This window comes from Rhopalosiphum padi, chromosome 3, assembly GCF_020882245.1.
Source record: "Rhopalosiphum padi isolate XX-2018 chromosome 3, ASM2088224v1, whole genome shotgun sequence".
Classification (NCBI taxonomy): Eukaryota; Metazoa; Arthropoda; class Insecta; order Hemiptera; family Aphididae; genus Rhopalosiphum; species Rhopalosiphum padi.
In genome coordinates, this window is record NC_083599.1 from 5,686,916 (window position 1) to 5,708,621 (window position 21,706).

The 21,706-nt window shown below is 49.3% G+C and overlaps 2 protein-coding genes across 2 annotated transcripts; both read left to right on the forward strand.

Annotated features, from left to right (window-relative positions):
- Positions 1–613: 613 nt before the first annotated feature.
- LOC132924736 (uncharacterized) lies at positions 614–2,425 on the forward strand. Its single transcript, XM_060989184.1, has 3 exons — positions 614–1,250; positions 1,294–1,450; positions 1,501–2,425. Exons 1-3 carry the CDS (start codon positions 614–616, stop codon positions 2,423–2,425), a joined length of 1,719 nt encoding a protein of 572 aa, XP_060845167.1.
- Positions 2,426–17,654: 15,229 nt separating this feature from the next.
- Positions 17,655–19,016, forward strand: LOC132924737 (uncharacterized). Its single transcript, XM_060989185.1, has one exon. It carries the CDS (start codon positions 17,655–17,657, stop codon positions 19,014–19,016), a length of 1,362 nt encoding a protein of 453 aa, XP_060845168.1.
- The last annotated feature ends 2,690 nt before the right edge of the window (positions 19,017–21,706 follow it).

Sequence of the window (21,706 nt, forward strand, 5' to 3'; positions counted from 1 at the left end):
GACAAGCACGAGTCTCCAGAGCGGCGGAATGAGATCGGCTCGAGAAATCATATTGGGTAGCGGCAGAAAAAAAAAAAAAAAAAAAAAAACGAAGACGAAATTATACTTGTAAATTATGTTATGTATATTATGTTAAGTTTACTATGTAAATTATGACAACTACGTTGTCGAAATGTTTGTAGTATATATTGTGAGAGGGTTTGGTGGGGGACTGTCCCACCTACTCCCTCATTTCCCGGCCTCGGCCGATTGTTGTTGTGCATTTTTTTTTTATAAATAAATGATGGCGACGCCGCGGAAGCAATGCGAAAGCAATCCCCACGGCGCCGTCGATTTAACACTGAAAAAAAAAGGTTAGGTTAGGTTAGGTTAGGTTACCCCGTGGTCCAGTGTGGTCAAGAGAGGCCCGAGGAAGCGGAAGACTGCCACTGATCCCCGACCTCCCGTCGCCGCTCAGACTTCAGAACGGACAGCCAAGTCTAAGCCTCCGGCTAAATCTAATAAGCCGCCAGCAGTCCTTATCAGGCCAGCCGAGGGCAAGTCCTACTCGGACACCGTGCGGACGGTACGCTCTTGCGGCTTGACGGCACAGGACATTGGAACAAACGTTACGATGAGGGAGACCCGCGACGGGTCGTTGCTGCTAGAGCTGGCGAAGGGGTCGAAATCGGCCTCAGCAGCCAAATCGATTGCTGCTGCCATCAGCGCTAAGCTCGGGGATTCTGTTGGGAAAGTGTCCCAACTTGGCGTCCAGACTGAGGTAGAGATCCTCGACTTGGACGCTGTTTCCACCGCAGGGGAAGTTTTGGAGGCACTGCGCTCTGCCATCCCTGATCAGGATGACTCTGCAGCTCAGGCGGCGAGAGAGAGCATTTGCGACGTCCGGATCTGGCCGACACGCTCGGGCCAGCAGATCGCTACAGCGAAAATGTCGCGACACGCTGCATCTCTTATAACGAGAATGGCGGTGGGATGGACGATGTGTCGGGTCCGCGCCAGGACGTTGCCTCCGGAGAGGTGCTACCGGTGCCAGGGCTTTGGTCACAACTCCAGAAGCTGCACGGAAACGGACAGGACCGGGGCGTGTTGGAAATGTGGCCTCACCGACCACCTAATGAAAGACTGCAAAGCGTCCGAAGACTGTTGTCTGCCCTGCGAGCTTGCGGGTCTCTCCAAGACCAGCCACAAGCCAGGTTCGGGTGCCTGCGCCGCCAGGAAGCGTGCTGCTGGAGCGAAATCAAACACCAATGGTTAGTTTCCTCCAAATAAATTTGAACGGGAACTGGGCCGCAGAACAGCTCATGTTCCAGACGGCCGTAGAAACGGAGGCCGATATCCTGGTAGTGAGCGAACCATTTACCAAGTGCGGGCGCGATGATAAATGGTGCTTCAGCACGGACCGTAAGGCCGCCGTGGCATCTACACAAGGCTCTTCACTCTTCCGTAACAGGCAAGGTGCGGGCGAAGGATTTGCGTGGGCGACATACGGTGACATGACAGTGTTCAGCTGTTACTGGAGGCCCGACATCTCGACTACGCGATCCGTGCGAACGACAGCGCTAAACTCGTTGTAGCGGGCGATTTTAATGCCTGGAACACTGAGTGGGGATCCAGGACCAACAACCCCAGGGGACGCCTGCTGTCCGACCTCGCAGCCAGCCTGGGTTTGTTGCTGGCCAACATTGGAACAGTCCCCACTTTTGTGAGGGGCACAGCTACGTCCGTTATCGACGTAACTTGGCACAAAGGACTGATCCTGTCCGACTGGAGGGTTCTTGAGTCGGACTCCTTGAGTGACCACAAATACGTGTGTTTCGGTTCACACGTGGAGCAACAGCCACCTCAGCGTCATGAACCCGCGACAGTGCACCGCGCCTGGTCGGTCAAGAGGAGGGATCCCTTGAAATTCGCCAGCTATGTGGAGGCGCACCCTCTTAATTTAAGCTGCGGCGACACCGTGGAACGCGCGATGGCCTCAGCTCAGTCACTTGACGCGTATCTAATAGAGGCATGCGACGCGTCAATGCCGAAAAAAAGTCTAGGCCCCAGAGGTAGGCTACCCGTTCACTGGTGGTCTGTCGAAATCAGCGATTTAAGGAAAAAAGTGCTTGGTCTCCGCAGTATATACCAAGATAGTCTACGTCGTGTGGGGTTGCAGGGCTCGGAGGCCGCGAGATCCAACTTCTCCCTTGCCAGGAAAGATCTCCGACTGTCCATAAGACTCGCCAAGGACAAGAGCTGGCGGGATCTCTGCGATCAAGTAGAAACCGATTCCTGGGGCAAACCGTATCGCATTATTATGAAGAAGAATGCTAAGAGTCACACAAGAGACGCCGCGAAAGGTAAAGAAGATACCATTGCTGACCACCTGTTCCCAATGGCCCCCCCCGACGAACTGGGATCTAGCTCCAGACCCAGAAGTTAGGAATATATTCGACGCCTTCGACCCCGATACCGATACCCTGCTATTCCAGAGGGTCATACCGTCCTTCACGACGTCGGAGCTACAGAAAGCCTGCAAGAGGTTGTCAGCGGGGAAGGCGGGAGGCCCTTCTGGTATTCCAAACGAAGCGGTTAAACAATTGGCGACCATGCGTCCTCACACAGTTCTGAAAGTGTTCAATAATTGCCTTAAGGCTCTGCACTTCCCCCAGTGCTGGAAGAGGGCTAAGCTTGTGCTGCTCCACAAAGGAGGCAATAAGCCGGTGGAATCGCCCTCCAGTTTTAGACCCATATGCCTCCTGGACACGTCGGCCAAGCTCCTGGAAAGGCTTTTACTGCAGCGGCTGGAGGAGCATCTCGACGGCGGAGGTGGCCATAGGAGAGCTCCAAATCAGTTTGGTTTCAGGAAGGGCGTCAGCACAGAAACAGCTGTTGAAAGCGTTCTGAGCGTCGCTAGGAGTGCTGCTGCCGGGACCGGCCCCAAAGACTTGTGCGTGTTGGTCACGCTAGATGTTAAGAACGCATTCAACTCTCTCAGGTGGCCGGTGATTGACCATGCGCTCAGAGGTAAAGGTACTCCCGAGTACCTGGTGAGGATCCTGCGGTCGTGGTTATCAGACAGGAGTCTGCTGGTCGGGGACGACATGACTGAAAGGGCAGTAACGTATGGTGTCCCGCAGGGGTCCGTGCTCGGTCCGACCCTGTGGAACGCTGCGTACGATGACTTGCTGAAACTGGACGTACCGCAGGGCGTACAGCTGGTCGGCTTTGCAGACGACCTGGCCGTGGTCGGTAGGGCCAGGACGGGGCCACTGCTCGAGGCCATCATGAACCCAGCACTCGATGCGATCGATCGGTGGATGCGGGGCAGAGGGCTGGAGCTGGCTCACCAGAAGAGCGAGGCGGTGATGTTGACTAGAAAGTGGTCCTACACCCCTCCCCGACTTCGTGTAGGCGATCACTACATCGCGCTTGCCAGGGAGTTAAGGTATCTAGGCGTCAGAATGGATGGCAGGATGACCTTCGTCGACCACGTTCAGATGGCTGGTAAAAAGGCGCTGGCATCGGCTAACGCGCTGGCAAAACTGATGCCGAACATCAAGGGTCCGGTGCAGTGGAAGTGCTCTTGGCTACGGTCGTGAAGAGCCAGCTTCTCTACGCGACCCCGGTCTGGGCTGACACCGTCTCTGCCTCGGCGCGTTCGGTCAGGCTGCTTGTAAGGCCTCAAAGAGTCATCGCCCTACGTGTCATAAGAGCATACAGGACGGTCTCAGATGACGCAGCGCTCCTACTTGCGTACATGCCCCCGGCCAACCTGTTGGTAGAGGAAAGAGCCAGGATAAGATATAGGCGCAAACAGCAACCGCTGCCAGACGCTCCCCCGATGTCGTTGGAGAAACTTAAGTCGCTGGAGAGGAAGACAACGCTGGAGATATGGCAAAGGAGCTGGGCCTATTCGAGGAAGGGCCAATGGACCAGGATGCTGATCCCTGACGTGAGGAGGTGGCATGACAAGCTTTTGCCGAAAGTGCCGATCACGTTCAGGGTGACGCAAGCGTTGACGGGCCACGGGTGCTTCCAGTACTACCTGAACAGGATGGGCAGAGCAGCAAGCCCGATTTGCGTGCAGTGTGAAAGTGCAGTAGATACGGTGCAGCACACGCTACTGTCGTGTGAGTACTGGGAGCCCTATAGGGTTGCGCTCGCGGAGCGGTTGGGCAAAAGACTCACAGTCGAAGACTTGTCTGCCATTCTTCTGGGCCCATCCGAGCAAGAACTCCCTAGCGATCAGCCGGAGCGAGGAGAGGCTCTCGAATTCGCCTTGGAATCACTGAGAATGCTGTACATCCTAATAGAGGACATTATCACTGTTAAGGAGGAGGAAGAACGTGCGCGGCAGAGTGGGCAGGATAACGCAGAGTGAGGAAGGATCCAGAACGAGACTCGAGAGCGCCGGGCTCTAGCTGGCTCGTTAAGAAGTAGACACGAACGAGAAATCTAGGGCGGCGGGCATAGCCGGCCCGTGAAGTATTATCGAGGAAGAAGAGTTCCTATCGTAGTTTATAGTTGATAGTATAGTTATGTATTATATATATCCATAAAATTGTATAGATTTATGTATTATTTTGTTTCGCTATTGTTGGCGCTGTTACGTATATTGATTGTACCTATATTATTAAGTTTTGATATTGTATGAAACATTGTATCTTTTGTTTTTTGTATAATAAACGATGGCGGCGTCGTGGAAGTAATGCGCAAGCGGTCCCCACGACGTCGTCGATTTAACCAGGAAAAAAAAAAAAAAAAAAAAAAAGGTTAGGTTAGGTTAGGTTAGGTTCTCTAACTGGTACTCGGAAACTGATGGGAAATCTGCGATCGCTATGCACCCGGCGATAACTCCAGAAGATGTAGGCAACCCTGGCCGAGGGTATGTGTGGGTCAGAATACAAGGTATCCGGATATACTCCTGCTACGTTTCCCCAAACATCACGATGGACGACTATAGAGACTACCTCGAGCGACTAGATACAAGCATACGAGCAGGATGTGGAGAAGTCATACTTGCCGGGGACTTTAACGCAAAGAACGCAGAATGGGGATCGAAGAGTAATGACCAAAGGGGCACCGAGCTTGCAGAGCTAATTGCTTCTCTGGACTTACAGGTATGCAATGTTGGAAGCAGCCCCATGTTCGAAAGAGGCTCAAGCAGATCCATCTTGGACCTAACGCTTGCCTCGCCACGCACAGCGAATCTAATGATCGACTTGAAAGTCTTGGACGAGGAAACGATGAGTGACCACAAATATATAACGTTCATGATAGGGGCACAGGCGCGGACACAAGACCAATCACAAATAGGATGGTGCCGGAAGAAGCTAGACCCGCAAAAGCTCCAAAAGTACTTGGACGACCGTGAGCCACCCAAAAACGCGCAGGAACTGATGGACGCCATCAAGGGAGCATGCGATGCGGCCATGCCAAGAATGCGAAGCACACAAAACTATCGTAAACCGCAACACTGGTGGACGTCGGAGATAGCCGAGCTTAGGAAAGCCACACTAGCAGCTAGAAGAAAGCACCAAAGGGCAGCAAGGAGAGGACCAGCCAATGCGGAAAACCACACATTCAAGGACGCAAGGAAAAGCCCCAGGGTAGCGATAAAGAGAAGCCAAGACACCTGCTGGAGGAACTTATGCAATGAGGTGAATCATAACCCGTGGGGAACAGCCTACAAGATGGTCATGAGGAAGATCGGAAGACGACCAGCGATTCCAACCAACCTCATCCCCAACATAGTTTCGGAACTCTTCCTGACCCACGCCTCGGTAGAACGGGCTGCAGAGCAGGAGACTACGCCGATACCGCCAATAACACTCGAGGAGCTAGAGGTAGCTAGCCGAAGACTACATCCAGGTAAGGCGCCTGGGCCGGATGGCGTTCCAAACGAAGCGCTGAAGGTCGCAGTGAGGACGCATCCAGCAATGTTCCAGGGGGTGTATGAGCGATGTATGAAGGACGGCGTCTTCCCGAAGCCGTGGAAACTAGCAAGGCTGGTCCTCCTGAAAAAGGCCGATAAGCCGGCAGATCAACCCTCGAGTTACCGCCCACTTTGCATGCTGGACACAACGGGGAAGTTATTCGAGCGTATACTGTGCAACCGCATTGAGGAAGCCCTGGCCAGCAAGCGGACCGGGTTAGCAGGGAACCAATACGGGTTCAGGAAAGGACGGTCGACTATCGATGCAATTAACAGGGTCATGGCAGAGGTATCTGACGCTGGAAAAGGCACGATATACGACAGACAGCTGTGCGTGCTCATTACACTGGACGTGGCAAACGCCTTTAACTCAGCGTCATGGGAGGCTATACTAAATGCAATCGCCGAAAAGAAGGTACCAGGCTACCTCACAAACGTTGTGCGGAACTATCTCTGCGACAGGGAAGTAACCTACGCAGAAAGCCAAGAGACGATAAACCTTACCAGTGGAGTGCCACAAGGATCCGTGCTCGGCCCCCTGCTATGGGGCATAATGTATGACGGTTTGCTCACCGAGAAGATGCCAGATGGAGTAACAATGGTGGGCTTTGCTGACGACGTGGCCATCGTGGGAAGGACATGGACGGTCGATCATCTCGAGGACATAGTCAACGAGGCTCTCAGTGCGGTGCACAAATGGATGAGCGAACACCAACTAAGACTAGCCACCCACAAGACGGAGGCCGTCATGTTAACCCGGAAAAAGGGTTACCGGATACCAACGTTTGTGGTCGGAGGAAGCCAAATATCACCCAAGAATTCGCTCAAATATCTTGGGGTAGAGATCGATTCTGGAAGACGGTTCAAGGTGCATGAGCAAGTGATCGGGCAGAAGGCAACCAGAACGGCACAGGCACTGTCGAGGATCCTACCCAACATCGAAGGGTCGACCACTGCTAAAAGAAAGCTCTTGGCGAGGGTTGTTCACAGCCAGCTGCTATACGCTGCGCCAATGTGGGAGCCACTATTGGACCACAGGCCAGACAGCGTCGTCCCGTTAAAAGGGGACACAGCAAAAAACATGAAGGCAGCACAGAGGATAATGGCGCTAAGGGTGATGAGGGCATACCGAACTGTATCCTACGAGGCAGTGACACTATTAGCGACCATGACCCCGATCATGCTACTAGCGAAGGAACGCACCGCAGTCCAGAACGCGAACAACAAATTGCAAGCACTCCAAGATGCGCGAAGGGGAACAATGGCAACATGGCAACAGAACTGGGAGAACTCAGTGAAGGGCCGTTGGACATACACACTGATCAGGGACGTGGGAAAATGGGTCAACAGGAGATATGGCGACACCGACTACTTCCTAACCCAAGCCCTCACCAACCACGGATGCTTCAACGCCTACCTATATAAAATCAAGAAAGCAGTCTCCCCGAAATGTGCAATGTGTGATGCGGAGATAGATGACGCCAAACACACGCTGTTTGAATGCGATGCGTATGAGAACTGGCGTCAACAGTTGTATGCGGAGATTGGGCATAGGCTGACGCCGCAAGACCTCATCGAGACGATGCTGAAGGGGAAGAAAACATGGGACCTGATCGCGGCCTACATTCACCGGGCCATGGAGCACAAATGCGCGGCTGAGAGGACCCGACAAGCAGCAGTGACGTAAAAGCAATACTACATTTAATTTAATCTAGTTAAGTTTAACCAATGTAGGCGAAGCCGAATTGGTAGGGCTAGAACCCTACAATATGTAATGAAATTGTAAAGGCAGGTGATGGGGGTGTGTCCCCAGAACCACCTATAACTGATGTACTGTAAGTTTTTTCCAATAAACGATGGGGCCTAGAGGAAGTAATGCTAACGCGGTTCCCTCTAGGTTTCCAATTCCAAAAAAAAAAAAAAAGGTTAGGTTAGGTTAGGTTCTCCCCCGACGGGACTCACCTTGATGCGGTGGGGGAGCTTGCGGGTCCTTAACCAGATCTTACCAAGCGGTCCCAGCCCTACTTGGGCCGATCACAGAGCCTTACCTTAATTGGTTGGGCAGGCCTGGTCCACCTGCAAGCGCTTGCAAACGGACATAGGTGAAGGTAACACTGATATCAAATCCCTCTGGCGGTAGGGCTAAAACGTGCGGGAGAGGCACCCGTTAAAAAAACTACCAATTGAAGTTAATAACGGAAATTTGGTTACCCCAGGGATTCGGACCCCCAGGTGCCGGCTGTAGTGGGTGGATCCGGGGTAACAGCCGGGTCCAATGTAGCGGGCCCACTACGGTCGTCATCCAATGACCGTGAGTGTGCGGGGGTGGCCAGCCAGGCCCACGTCACACTTAATGCCACTAGAGCTGAGACGGTCGTGCCTACAGCAATGACCAAACTCTCAAAGAGCGTGAGATCCCTAAAGAGCTGTTTGATCACGCAAGATGGAGATCTGAAGCAGCTGTTCCAGAAAGCTTCCGTGCTGGAAATTCTAGCGGAAAAAAGCCGCAGTCCGGCCGTGAATAGAAGAACTGCTAGCAGTGGTGGGAGACATCAAGGGTAAGAGGGACCCTGTTGTTCGGGCTCTCAATACGGTGCTGTCCGACACTTCGACGCTAGAAGCGGAAGCGAGGAGACCACCTGAGGTCCAAACCAAGGACGTCGGAACAGATACTCCCTGCTGGTGGGACATCCGTGACTCTACCCAACAGCAGACGGGACGTAGGGAAGCTACCAAGTCCAATAGGTTGGCGAGATCTGCCGAAGGGGGTCGACGACCACAGGGAGGACCGAGTGTGGAAGCTGAGAAACTGTCTTCAGCAGAAGAGGACCATCCTCCCAAAGATGACGACATCAAATTAGTGAATAAAAGGAAAAAGAAGGCAATTACTAAGGCAGAAGTTCCAGCTGCGACTAAGCCAAAACCGACCAAAGAACCAGTCGGCGTCAAACGCAAACGTCTGCCCAAGACACAGGCGGTGGTCCTTGAAAAGCCGACTGGCAACACGACGTACGCAGACATGGTAAGAGAAATCAAGACGGCTGTGAGTCAGGAAGCATTATCGTTCGACATCACGACTAGGAGGGCGAAGTCTGGGAACTTAATATTAGAAACCAACCTCAAGGAACACGCTGATGACCTAGCCAGCGTGCTCAAGCGACTTTTAGGCGAGTCAAGGAGTATTAGGCGCCCGTCTCCGAGTGTCCCTCTGCTACTCATCGGCGTCGAGGATTCAGTCGACGAGAAGGAATTGGCGCGGACTCTGTTGGAACATGATCCTGACCTAAAAACGAGCAACGTCCTGAAGATACAGGAGGGCAAGAACGGAGTTAGAACGGCAATAGTCAGAGTCCCAATGATCCCCGGGCTCAACTGGCTCGAATGAAAAAGCTGAAGGTGGGCTGGGCTATGTGCCGGATCAAGGAGCTGGCATCCAGGAAAGGTTGCGCTAAATGCTCTGCCTCTGACCATGCAACCAGCGAGTGTAAAGGCGAAGAGAAGAGAAAGTGCTTCAGGTGTAAGGCAGTAGGCCATCTTATTGCATCTCGTATGCTCTACCATCAGGGTGGGATGTCTGGAGAGCCAGACCGAGGCCAGCGAACTGGGGAGTCGGCGGAGCCACCGTCATCGTAGCCATGCCCCTAACGACAGACCGAAGAACGGTGATTAAGGTTCTGCAGGTGAACCTTAATCACTGCTGGGCGGCGCAACAGCTCCTCCTGCAAACGGTCGGCGAACTCGACATCGACGTCATCATTGTGAGTGACTACTACCGTCCGCTAGAGCAGGCACCGAGATGGGTTTCAAGCTCTGATAACAAGTGCGGTTTGTACGTAACGGGCGGATCAACAGCCACTGTCTCAGACCAAGGCTCAGTGATGGCTACGCACGAGCGAAGGTGGGTGGCAAGCTATTTTATAGCTGCTACTGCACCCCGAATTGCACGACTCAAGAATTCGATCGGTTTCTCGGCGATCTAGAGGCATCGGTCCGAGGTCAAGCCGGCGAGGGCATTGACGTCATCATTGCGGGGGATTTCAACTCGCACTCAGCAGAATGGGGCTCCTCGACCGAAGACGTCAGAGGATCACTGTTGTCCGATTTCGCCGCGGCACTCGATCTGACGGTGTGCAACGTAGGTACAGTCCCGACGTTCAGGCGGGTCAACACCACGTCGGTGATCGATGTAACCTTTGCACGATCTGCGGACAACCGACCATTGGTGCATGACTGGTCTGTCCTAGAGCAACGATACTCTGGCAGTGATCATGAATACGTTGCGTACTCCGTGCTCAAACACGAGCCACGAGGGCGCTCAACGGAAGTAGCCCGGTTGCGCGGATGGTCGGTAAAACAACTGTCTCCTGCTGCCATGAAGGAGCACTGGGACCGCGCGGGTGCACCCCGCACACTTCCGCGGAATGCTACTACCGAGGAGCACGTGGAGCGTCTCCAAGACTATTTGACGCAGGCCTGCGATGCTGCGATGCCGGCTAGATCAACGGTAAGAGGCAAAAGAGCAGTACACTGGTGGAGTAAAGAAATATCTGAACTGTGTAAGAAGGCTATAGCTGCCCGCAGGAGCTACCAGCGTGCGGGGCGCAGACTCAATACAGAAGACCGAGAGGAGAGGTTCCAAACATACAATCAGGCAAGAAAGTCGCTGAGGATCGCTATAAGAAAGGCACAGGAGAGATCGTGGCGACAGCTGTGTGACTCCGTCGACAGCGACCCCTGGGGAGCGCCGTACAGACTTGTGACCAAACGGCTGGGTCGCCGGCTTCCCGCTATTGAAGAACCGACGTTAATAAACATCGCGAGAGGGCTGTTCCCCGTATTACCAGTAGTCGACTGGGATTCAGTTCCTCTTGAGCCTAGCGTTCCCACTGCGATCCTCGAACAGTCAGGAGTCCTAATACCGCCGTTCACAGCGGACGAACTGAGGTCAGCTGCCAGAAAGTTGCCATCGGGTAAGGCTCCGGGTCCAGATCTCATTCCTAACGAGGTAATCGCGTTGGCGGTGAAACGAAACCCCGGGATTTTTCTCGCGACGTTCAATGCCTGCCTGACGAATGGCCAGTTCCTCTGCAGATGGAAGCGTGCCAAACTGGTCTTGCTACACAAGGGCGCTGGTAAACCACCGGACCAACCATCTAGCTATCGTCCAATAAGCTTACTGGATGGCAGTGGCAAATTACTGGAGCGACTTCTGTTGAACCGTCTTGAGGCCCATATAGAAGCAGTTGGAGCTCTCAGCAGCCGTCAATTTGGATTTAGACGCTGCAGATCAACCACTGACGCCATCGCGGAAGTCCTGAAGGCGGCACGCGAAGCTGGAAGAGGGGCTGTCCAGAACAGACATCTCTGCGCGGTTGTGACGCTCGAAATCAAAAACGCATTCAACACAGCACCCTGGAAGCTGATTGACGAATCACTGCAGAGATCGTCTGTTCCAGAGTACCTGATTAGGATACTAAGGTCCTTCATGTCCAACCGCAAGCTCCTGGTTGGCGGGGGCGCTTCCACGGAAGGACAAAGCCTTGCAGTCACCTGTGGCGTTCCGCAAGGATCCGTCCTCGGGCCGACGCTATGGAATATATTCTATGACGGAATACTGCGCCTACCGGTTCCCGCAAATATAAAACTGTTGGCTTTCGCCGACGACGCGGCTATAGTTGCGGTAGCCCATAATGCCGACCTTTTAGAGGAGTCAGTCAACCCGATCCTAAAAGCTATTGTGGGCTGGACGACTGAAAATGGTTTAACCCTGGCACCAGAAAAATCGGAATGCGTCGTTCTCACGGGGAAGTATAGCTACCGAAACCCCAATTTTATCGTTAACGGATGCCAGATACCCGTTAACCGCGCTATCCGCTACTTAGGGGTTCACCTGGACACTAGGATGTCATTTGTGAAACACGCTGAGATCGTAGCGGCGGGAGCGAAAAAGGCTGCAACCGTCTTGGGCAGGCTGATGCCGAATGTCGGCGGTCCATCGCAGAGCAAGAGGCAGCTGCTGATGAGTGTAGTTCACGGAAGTATTATCGAGGAGGAAGAGTTCCTATCGTAGTTTATAGTATAGTTATTTATTATATATATCCATAAAATTGTATAGACTTATGTATGTATTATTTTGTTTCGCTATTGTTGGCGCGTTACTGTATGTTATTTGTATTTTTTTTATTTTTTATTTTTTTTTTTTTTTTTGACTTTATTATGAAAAATTACAATCTATACATCGAGTACAATAAGTAATATAAATATTTTACAGATAGTTCACAGGTTAAATTATATACATGAAGGGGAAATCACACATTTGTGACACCCCTGAATATTTTAAGTACTTAATCTTAAGTTATCAGGTTACGGCACCAGTTTCTTTTGAGGCGTCTAGCTGGGTTGCCGGGGAGTGTAAGTGAAGCTAATTCGTTTATCAGTTGATTAGGATTATCTCGTAGTTTGGAGTGGAAGCGCTTGTAGAAGATAGAGGCAGTTTCATTGATGGATGTTAATTTGAGGTCATTATTTAATGACTCATTTGAGACAAACCAGGGTGCACCAGTGATTACACGTTGAAATATGTTTTGGAAGGCTTGAATAGTTTTTTTATTTGAATTCTTTGCAGAGCCCCAGATTACGATGCCATACGTCCAGATCGGTTTAAGAAGAGTTTTATATAGGATTATTTTGATAGGTTTGATAGAGTCTGGAATTAAGCTTTTTTCGCTTATTCTTTAGATGCGGAGACCAAGTCAAGCATCTGTCTAGTATAAGCCCGAGGTATTTAACTTCGGTCGAGTGAGGGATGTCAATGTTGTTTATTGTTACAGCTGGACAGCTATGAGGTCGAAGTGTAAAAGTGATAAAGGAAGACTTAGATTCGTTGATTTTTATCTTCCAATTGGTGAACCATTGTGAAAGATTATTTAGATGAGTTTGTATTTGTTGAGATGCAATGGTATGGTCAGAAGAAACTGATAATAAAGCAGTATCATCAGCATATGTTCCAACTATAGTATCTTCAGATGTAGGCAGGTCTGACGTGTATATGGTATATAAGAATGGAGCAATATCACTGCCTTGAGGGACACCAGCAGAGATAGGAAATTGACTGGAGTGTTGTAAGTTGTGCCAGACATTAAATGAACGATTTTCAAGATATGATTTCAGCATTAGGTATAAAGGGGCAGGAAATATTTTTTTTAGCTTAAAAAGAAGACCTTCGTACCAGACGGTATCAAATGCTTTCGCAACGTCTAGAAAGACTCCAGCGCAGTATTTTTTGGTTTCGAGTGCTGTTGAAATGGTGTCCACTACACGGTGAAGTTGTTATTTGTATTTATATTATTAGTTCTGATATTGTACAATGTTATTGTATGTATTGTTTCGTATAATAAACGATGGCGGCGTCGTGGAAGTAATGCGCATGCGGTCCCCACGGGCCACGGCGTCGTCTATTTAACCAAAAAAAAAAAAAAAGGTTAGGTTAGGTTAGGTCCCCCCCCCCCGACGGGACCCACCTTGACGTGGTGGGGGAGCTTACGTTTCTCGCCGACTCCGCGAGCTACGCCGGCAGGCCACCCATACCGGAAGATCGCGGATGAGGGGAACAACTAAGAGGTTCCAAAGGGTAGGGCGGGCTCTTAAGCTTCGCAAGGCAGCCCACAGTGGAGTATTTGTGAATAAAAGCTGGCCATAAGTACAAAAAAAAAAAACAGCTTAAAACCATAGCAACGCTAATTTTCTTAAAGTTTATTATGTAAAACGGGACCTCATGAACATTATGAATCATAGTTGTTAATGGCAACTCAAATAAAGCGTTCAAAGTTCAATAGGCATTGCTCATTTTATTTCTTGTTGTTTCGTTTAACGTTTACTATTTAATACTCAGTATGCGATTAAATAAGTATTTAATAGCGGTTTCAAATAATTATTATGTTTAGGGTAGAAGTCGAGTTGATATTTAGTTGGTTCAATGACATATAATTTTTTCATATTGTAATTTAACATGCAATTTAACATGTCATATATTTTTCTTTATAAAGGAATTAATATTATTTTGAACAAATCTTAATGTGTCGAGCGATGTCAAGCAAAAATTTTTGTTTCAAAATATAATATAGACACTAAGTATTAGATATTTGAAGCAAAATGTTCCGCTCATTCACGCCATTTAGATAAGCACCACTTTAATAATGCGGCGCTCGTGCCATTATATTTATACAATTTGGATATGTTGTTGCAGCTAACGTTATTATTATTATCTATACAGATAAGTAATTGTTGTTTGTTACCTGGATATATAATCATAATAATATAAAAGTAAATAGTAATTGCCAGTCGTGGATATTCCGTTGTGCTAGTATGAGCGGACACCTTACAATTTGAATAAACGTAGTTTATGTACAGCGATCGCGAACATGGCATCAATTGAACCAGGTAGAATATTATTTTTATTTTTAATTTAATTTTTTTAAATGTTAATTGTAATACTTTTCAGAAGTACCAACAACATTAAAGGCAATGACTAGAAAAACCTTATACGAACTTGTACGCAAATGTTCAGAGAAAAATCTTGACAAAAAATTAACGTACATGGAAAACGAGCTGATTCAAATAACAAAATGCCCGACAGGTGAGCACTTTACACTAAGGCGTAATTTAAAATATTTTAAATCTGAATTTAAAAAAAAATGGTCAGCTGCTAGCAATAAAGAAAAACGGTTTTTAAAAAATAATGAAAAATGGCCAAACACTTCCATAAAATTAGTTACCTGGACAACACCAAAACCGGGTCGTCCAGTAAAAGATTTCGGTGAATCGAGTGATCGAAGTAAGAGACGTAAAACTAAGGGCATAAGAGAAACTATTTCTGCTGATGAGTTGACTTTTGCAGCCAGTATGAGTCAGCATGCTGCAGGAAATATTGATGTATCTAAAATGATAATTTAAAAAAAATTTATTTAAAGAACAAATGGGTCTAATAGTTGACATACCTAAGGCAGGATTTGGTAACACGAATGATGGCAATACATCCAGGCGATTTTTTGCCGATCCAGATACATCTTCACGTATCACTGGAATAGATGTAAACATAATTAAAAGATTTAAAATTATATTAGAAGCAATCTCAAGTGGTCATAGTATAAACGTAGAAAAGTTTGAAGAGTATACTACAGATACGGCTAAACTGTATGTGCAATTATATGGGTGGCACCCTATGTCACCCACATTACACAAAATTTTAATCCACGGGGCTACAGTTACTTCACATGCGATAGTACCTATTGGTCAACTATCTGAGGAAGCTGCCGAAGCAAGGAATAAACACTTCAGATTGTATCGACAAAACTTTTCAAGAAAATGTTCACGAGAGGCTTGTAATAATGATGTTTTGAAGAGACTTTTGTTAAGTTCGGACCCATATTTGAGCAGTATCAGACCAAAACCACAAAAAAAAGTATGCCTTTTTCAAGTGAAACATTGAAACTTTTTTTCCCGGAGCCATTAGATGATGTATCACCAACAGAAAATATAACCGAAGAATATAATCAAAAAGACGACGAAATGGATGATGAGAATTCTGACTAACGTGTGATTTATTATAAAAATAAACATTGTTATTTGTAAAAATTTGTTAAAAATTATAAAACTATAATCTAGTATTGTTTTTAAACTCATTTCAACTTAATAAATCCTTAAAAATATTTTTGGCCAGCTTTTATTCACAAATACTCCACTGTGCAGCCGTCCTAGGTGAAGGCATCACCGATTCCCACATCCCCCTGGCGGAAGGGCTAAAACGCAAGGGAGAGGCACCCTTCATAAAACTATCAATGGACGTTTCTAACGGAAGTTTTGGTACCGCATCAGGGGATTCGGACCCCCAGATGCCGGCGGCCGGGAGTGTGGGCACGTCCCGGGTGTCGTCATCACCGACACCAGGTTACCCAACAAACGCGGAAGAATTGAGGCTGGCTTCTGCGGCCAGCAACGGTGCTGGTAATGTAACTGTCGGTAGTGCTGAGGAACAGGACACTACCCCCGGTCCACAAACCGGGTCAGCTACTGAACACCAGGCAATCAAGGACAAAACATGACCCTGACAAATATGATGGCGCTGGAGACCGTGAACAATAAGAAAAAGAAGGAAATGGCTGAACCAATGCAGACTGTCCCCCAGCCGGAACAGAATGCTTTGAACCAGGATAGGCAGGAAGCCATCCTCAAAGCTTGCGAGGAACTAGCGATTTCGCTCGCGAAACAGGAGGACATAAACGCCCTAAAGAGCTCCCTCCCTGCATCAGTCCCTAACAACGATTCAAAGGCGAGGAACCAACTCCCCCCACAAAAACCAAAAGATCGCACAAAGGAACCTCCACCCCCCGCACAGCAAACACAAGACTGGACAAAAGTCGTCAGAAAAAGAGGAAAAAACAAAGCGACGAAAAAACATCCACCTGTGAATAAACCTCCTTCAGAAAACGCCATAAAGGCCAAAAGGCCACCTCCGGACTCCATCTCGGTGAAGCCTGAAAACGGAGAAACATACTCCGACATTCTGAAGGCTATAAGGCAAAAGGTCGATATCAACGCCATCGGATCCCAGGTCTCGAAGATCTCGGAAAGCCGAAACGGCGAAATCATCATTAGACTTAATCACAAGGACAAAAAAAGAGAAGTACTCGTCGACGCGCTAAAATCCAACCTGGGAGACCACGCGGCAGTCAGAAGTTTAGTCAGTCACGACGACGTAGATATACAAGACCTAGACAATATCACCACTGCCTCGGAGATCGAAAGCTGTATTAACCCGTCGTTGGTGACGCTATGAGCATTTCGCTCACACAATTGCCATTTTAAGAACCACTGGTTTAAATATTATTGGATTTTGATAATATTATATAAATGCTCCCTTGAGTTATTTACGAAAATGATTACGGAAAAACATTAAAAGTTATAAATAAACTTACAAAGTTATCGGAGTCCAATGTTGCCGTATACGTAATAATACCGTGTAGTTAGTGTTGTACTCGCCCGTCACTGATCGCCTTACCGTATATTTTATAATTATACTGTTTTTATTTTCGGTTTATTATCTTGTTATTTTATTATTATCTTATTATATAATTATACTATAGCAGTCTAATATTGAAATTTGTCAGTACCATCGTATATTTGTATGCTCACACGTGTATTTTAATAGGTGAGTGAAACGCTAACACGACAATAACGGTGTAAAAATATTAGCGTCACCAACGACGGGTTAAATCCGCACTTGGATTATCCGCGAACGACGCATCGATAAATGTCAAAAGCATTCGTCCAGCCTACGCGGGTACGCAAAGAGCCACGGTGAGGCTAAGGAGCGCGGAAGCAATCAAACTCGCTAAGATGGGCCGCATTAGCATCGGATGGATTAAAGCAAGAGTGAGACTGAAAACCACTACCACAAGGTGTTTCCGATGCCTTGGATACGGGCACACCACACACACATGTAAGGGCCCGGATCGCTCAAAAGCCTGCAGCCTCTGCAATAGCGAAGGTCACAGAGCATCAGCCTGCACCTCGCTTCCAAATTGCGCAGCCTGTACGTACATCGGTGAACCAACTAATCACTACCCCGGTAGCAGTAAGTGCACCGCCCACCGCAAGGCATTGTCCAAAAACAAGACGCCACCCATCGAGCTTAGGGAGTCAGGGATAGAAACTGGCGCCAAGATCATTCACCGTGATGCATAAATTTCTGCAAATTAACTTAAACTGCTGCAAGGCTGCCCACGCACTGGCGTTACAGCAGGCAGCGGAATCCAATGTTGACATCCTCATTGTCAGCGAACCTCCCCCTACGAGGATCAACACGTGGTACTACGACTCGCTCGGCAAAGCAACCATAGCTTGCCCACGCGGCCTCACAGTGGACATCGTCGGGCCCACCGAGCCGGGATTTACATGGATTCAAACAGGAAATCTCCGTATTTACTCGTGCTACTGGTCCCCCAGGCCAGACCCCAATATTGCACAATTCCGTGCATTTCTCAGCAATCTGGAGCACAGCGTCATAACGCACAACGGCGACTCGATCATCTGTGGTGACTTCAACGCCCACCACACCTCCTGGGGCTCTCGATCGAATAGTAGTAAAGGAGACGCTATCCTCGACTTGATTCAATCGTTAGGTCTGGTCATCTGCAACGTCAGTACGTCCCCGACTTTTGTACGTGGGTCAGGTTCCTCGGTAATAGATATTACCCTGGCTTCCCCCCGCGTTGCAGCAAACATTTCGAACTGGGCCGTCCTAGACACGATAACTCTGAGCGACCATTTTTACATACAGTTTACTCTACAAGACTTCCTAATTAGCCACCCAACACGCGTGAGCAGACCGCCAAAGTTACACGCGCCAACCTTAAAGGCGCTCTTGTCAACCAACCGGCTGACTGTCGCAGAATGTGCCTCAGACATAGACCAAATGGCAGACAACCTGTCCTCTGCGATATATGATGCGTGCAGTCTGCCCCCCTCGAACTCGGAGGGTAAAAGGAGGAGTGTTCATTGGTGGTCTCCCAGACTGGGCGAATTACGCAAAACGGCTAATCACCTCCGCCGCGTCTTTCAACTAAAGCGCCGCCGATTTGGCCCCGTAGCAAGCGCCGTAGAAGAAGCCGCCGCCAAATACGCAAAGTTGGCTCTTACTAAAGCAATAAAGCGCGCAAAGGACCAGGCCTGGAAGGACCTCTATGATGAAGTGGAGCGTGACCCTTGGGGGAAGCCGTACAAGATTGTGATGGGAAAAATGAAAATCAGATCCGAGATCCCTGGGCTGAACCTGCCCGGTAGGCTTCCAATGATCATCCGTGAGCTCTTCCCTCCCCACCCGGTGAAACAGCCCGCCTTATGGCCCACCCCGTCGTCTTCACCCGTACGCAAGGTGGACGTGGAGGAATTGAAGTCTGCCTGCAGTAAACTCAAAAGCGGTACCGCTCCCGGCCCTGACGGCATCACAAACGAAATTTTGAAGATCCTCATTTCCCAACAACCGGAGTCGTTTTTGGACATAGCGAACGCATGTCTCTCCCAAGGGCGCTTCCCCTGAGCGTGGAAGAGAGCAAGACTTGTTCTTCTCAGAAAGGGAGACAAACCCTTGGACTCACCTTCTTCCTACCGTCCTCTCTGTCTCCTGGACTCCGCGGGAAAACTTCTCGAAAAGATCGTTGACGGACGCATTAAAGAGGAACTTGCCGCCGGAAAGGATCTCGCCGACTGCCAATTCGGCTTCCGGAAGGGGCGTTCGACTATAGACGCAGTCGCAAAGCTGATGACCCGTGTCGACTCCTCGTCGGAGTTCTTACGTTCGATGTAAAAAACGCATTTAATTCGGCCTCCTGGGAGAAGATTCTAACCGCTGCAGCAGACAAGGTGATCTCTCCCCCCCTCCTAAAGTTCCTCAGCGACTACTTTAAAGATCGGACACTACTCTCTACGGTCAGTTACCAACAAACCGTCACGCCAGTTACCAGTGGTGTCCCGCAGGGTTCGGTCCTTGGGCCGACCCTGTGGAACGTCATGTACGACGACTTACTGCATGAGCCGCTTCCAATGGGTGTAGAATTTTTGGCCTACGCAGATGACGTCGCACTCGTTGCCAGGGGAAGGGACATTTGTGCGCTAGAGCGGCAACTGACTGCCGGCGCGCTAGCGTGGTCGTCAAATGGATCAGACGCAAAGACTGGAGCTCGCAATACACAAATCTGAATCAATGGTTATCACCAACACCAGGACGTACAACAACATGCGCGTTTTCATCGTAGGGATCGAGATCAAAACTGTTCCGAGTCTGAAATACCTAGGTATCCACCTGGACCCTAAGTTAAACTTCACCACTCATGCCATGCACGTAACGGCAAAGGCCGCAAAAGTTTCGTCCAACCTGGCGAGAATTCTCCCCAACATCAGCAATGCCAAACCGCGGAAGCGCAGGTTACTATCAGGAGTCGTCCACTCGATCCTCCTATACGGCGCTCCAATTTGGGCAGGAAGAATGTCACCGGTCGGCATCAAAGAAATGGCCAAGTGCCAGCGGAGAATCGCCCTACGAGTGGCCTCCGCTTATTGCTCAGTCTCGGCTGATGCAGTCCTCGTCATCGCTAACATCCCTCCGATCGACCTCCTCGCTAAAGAACGCCAAGAATCGTTCAGCCAAAAACATTTGAACGATCGGTGCGATGCTGGTCGCACTGACATTATGAATTTGTGGCAAGCCCGGTGGGAGGCCTCCTCCAAGGGCATGTGGACTTTCCAGCTAATCCCAGACCTAAGGCCCTGGTCTCGGAGGACATTCGGAGAAACTAATTTTCATTTAACCCAGGCCCTGTCTGGACACGGCTGCTTCTCCAGTTACCTGCACAGCATCGGCAAACTGTTATCACCGGCCTGCTGGTACTGTAACGCCCCTACAGACGATGCCCATCATACGTTATTTATATGTGACGCTTGGCACAGTCGCCGATCAAGACTGAACATAATTCTGGGACGCGACATCAGTCCACTGACCCTCGTAACTATGATGCTCCAATCGAGGGAAAACTGGAATATTGTGAGCCAATTCATTGTGGAAGTACTAAAATCGAAGGAGTCTGAAGAGAGACGCCGTCAAACTCAACCTCCTTGAAGTATCACACTAGTTAAGATACATAATATGTGGGCGGAAGGCCAACCCAAGGGGGTTAGAGGCCCCTTGTTTTATTGTATTTAATAATTTGTAACTAACTTGTTAAAATGTACTGTGCCAATGTTTTATTTAAATAAACGATGAGCGATGAGGGGTGAAATGACTAACGTCGGTACCACCCTCATCCTCGATTCAAAACGTAAAAAAAAAAAATAAATAAAAAGGTTAGGTTAGGTTAGGTTCCCTCTCGACGAGACCCACCTCGCCGTGGTGGGGGGGCTCACGGGCCATTAATTTGGTCCGTGCCAAGAGGTCTCCACCCTGCGCCGTCTGACCTTCACTGGTTGGTACCGGCAGGTATTGTCCACCTGCTAGCACCAGCAAACGGACACGGAAGGAAACCGCAAACCAACATCGGGGGACCGATCGACCCCCGGTGTCCCGGAAGACCAGGTGAAACGGACGGAACAAGGACAGACGACGCGAGGCTGGCGTCGTCAGTGTAAGCCTAGCCATAAAAAGTAAAAATGGAATCAAAACTACAATATGACGAGTCTCGTCCTAATGCCACCCTACCTGGGGTGGTTGGACACCAGGGGACGGCGGCTGGGAGTGGTTCGACCCAGAAGTCGATATCATCAACCACGGATAATGCGCAACTGCCTAAGGAAATAGGAAATACCGGAGAATTAAGGACACAATCACAAGGACCAACAGCAGCTGGGAGTCTTGAGAAGAAGTTGAAAGCCTCCTCAAGCTCAAGCCATCATGAAGAAGTCTCTATGGAAGAGGCTAATGCCCGCTTCCTCAAACACCTTCAACAAGTATATAGCTTGTCGAAGGGGCTGGAAGAAGAAGTGACTGCTGCCCCAAACACGAAGAGGGAAATTAAGGCGCTCATTACACAGCTGTCGAACGGCGTCAAGGGGCTCATACAATGGGGAAGACTTACCGGCAAAGTTTGCGCCAGTACCTCTAGCAGGGGTATCCAAACAGATCCGGATACAACGAAGAAGAAGAATGCAGAGAAGAGGACGACAGAGGTCCAGACAAGCCCCCACAAAGAAAATGTGGACGGCGCAATGCTGGCTTCGGAGAACACCATCCTTTCACCA

Coding starts and splice junctions, on each gene's coding strand:
- LOC132924736 (XM_060989184.1), top strand. CDS start 614: ATGAGGGAGACCCGCGACGGGTCGTTGCTGCTAGAGCTGGCGAAGGGG. Junction 1,251..1,293: donor AGCGAAATCAAACACCAATG/GTTAGTTTCCTC, acceptor ACTGGGCCGCAG/AACAGCTCATGTTCCAGACG. Junction 1,451..1,500: donor TCTTCACTCTTCCGTAACAG/GCAAGGTGCGGG, acceptor GTGACATGACAG/TGTTCAGCTGTTACTGGAGG.
- LOC132924737 (XM_060989185.1), top strand. CDS start 17,655: ATGCATAAATTTCTGCAAATTAACTTAAACTGCTGCAAGGCTGCCCAC.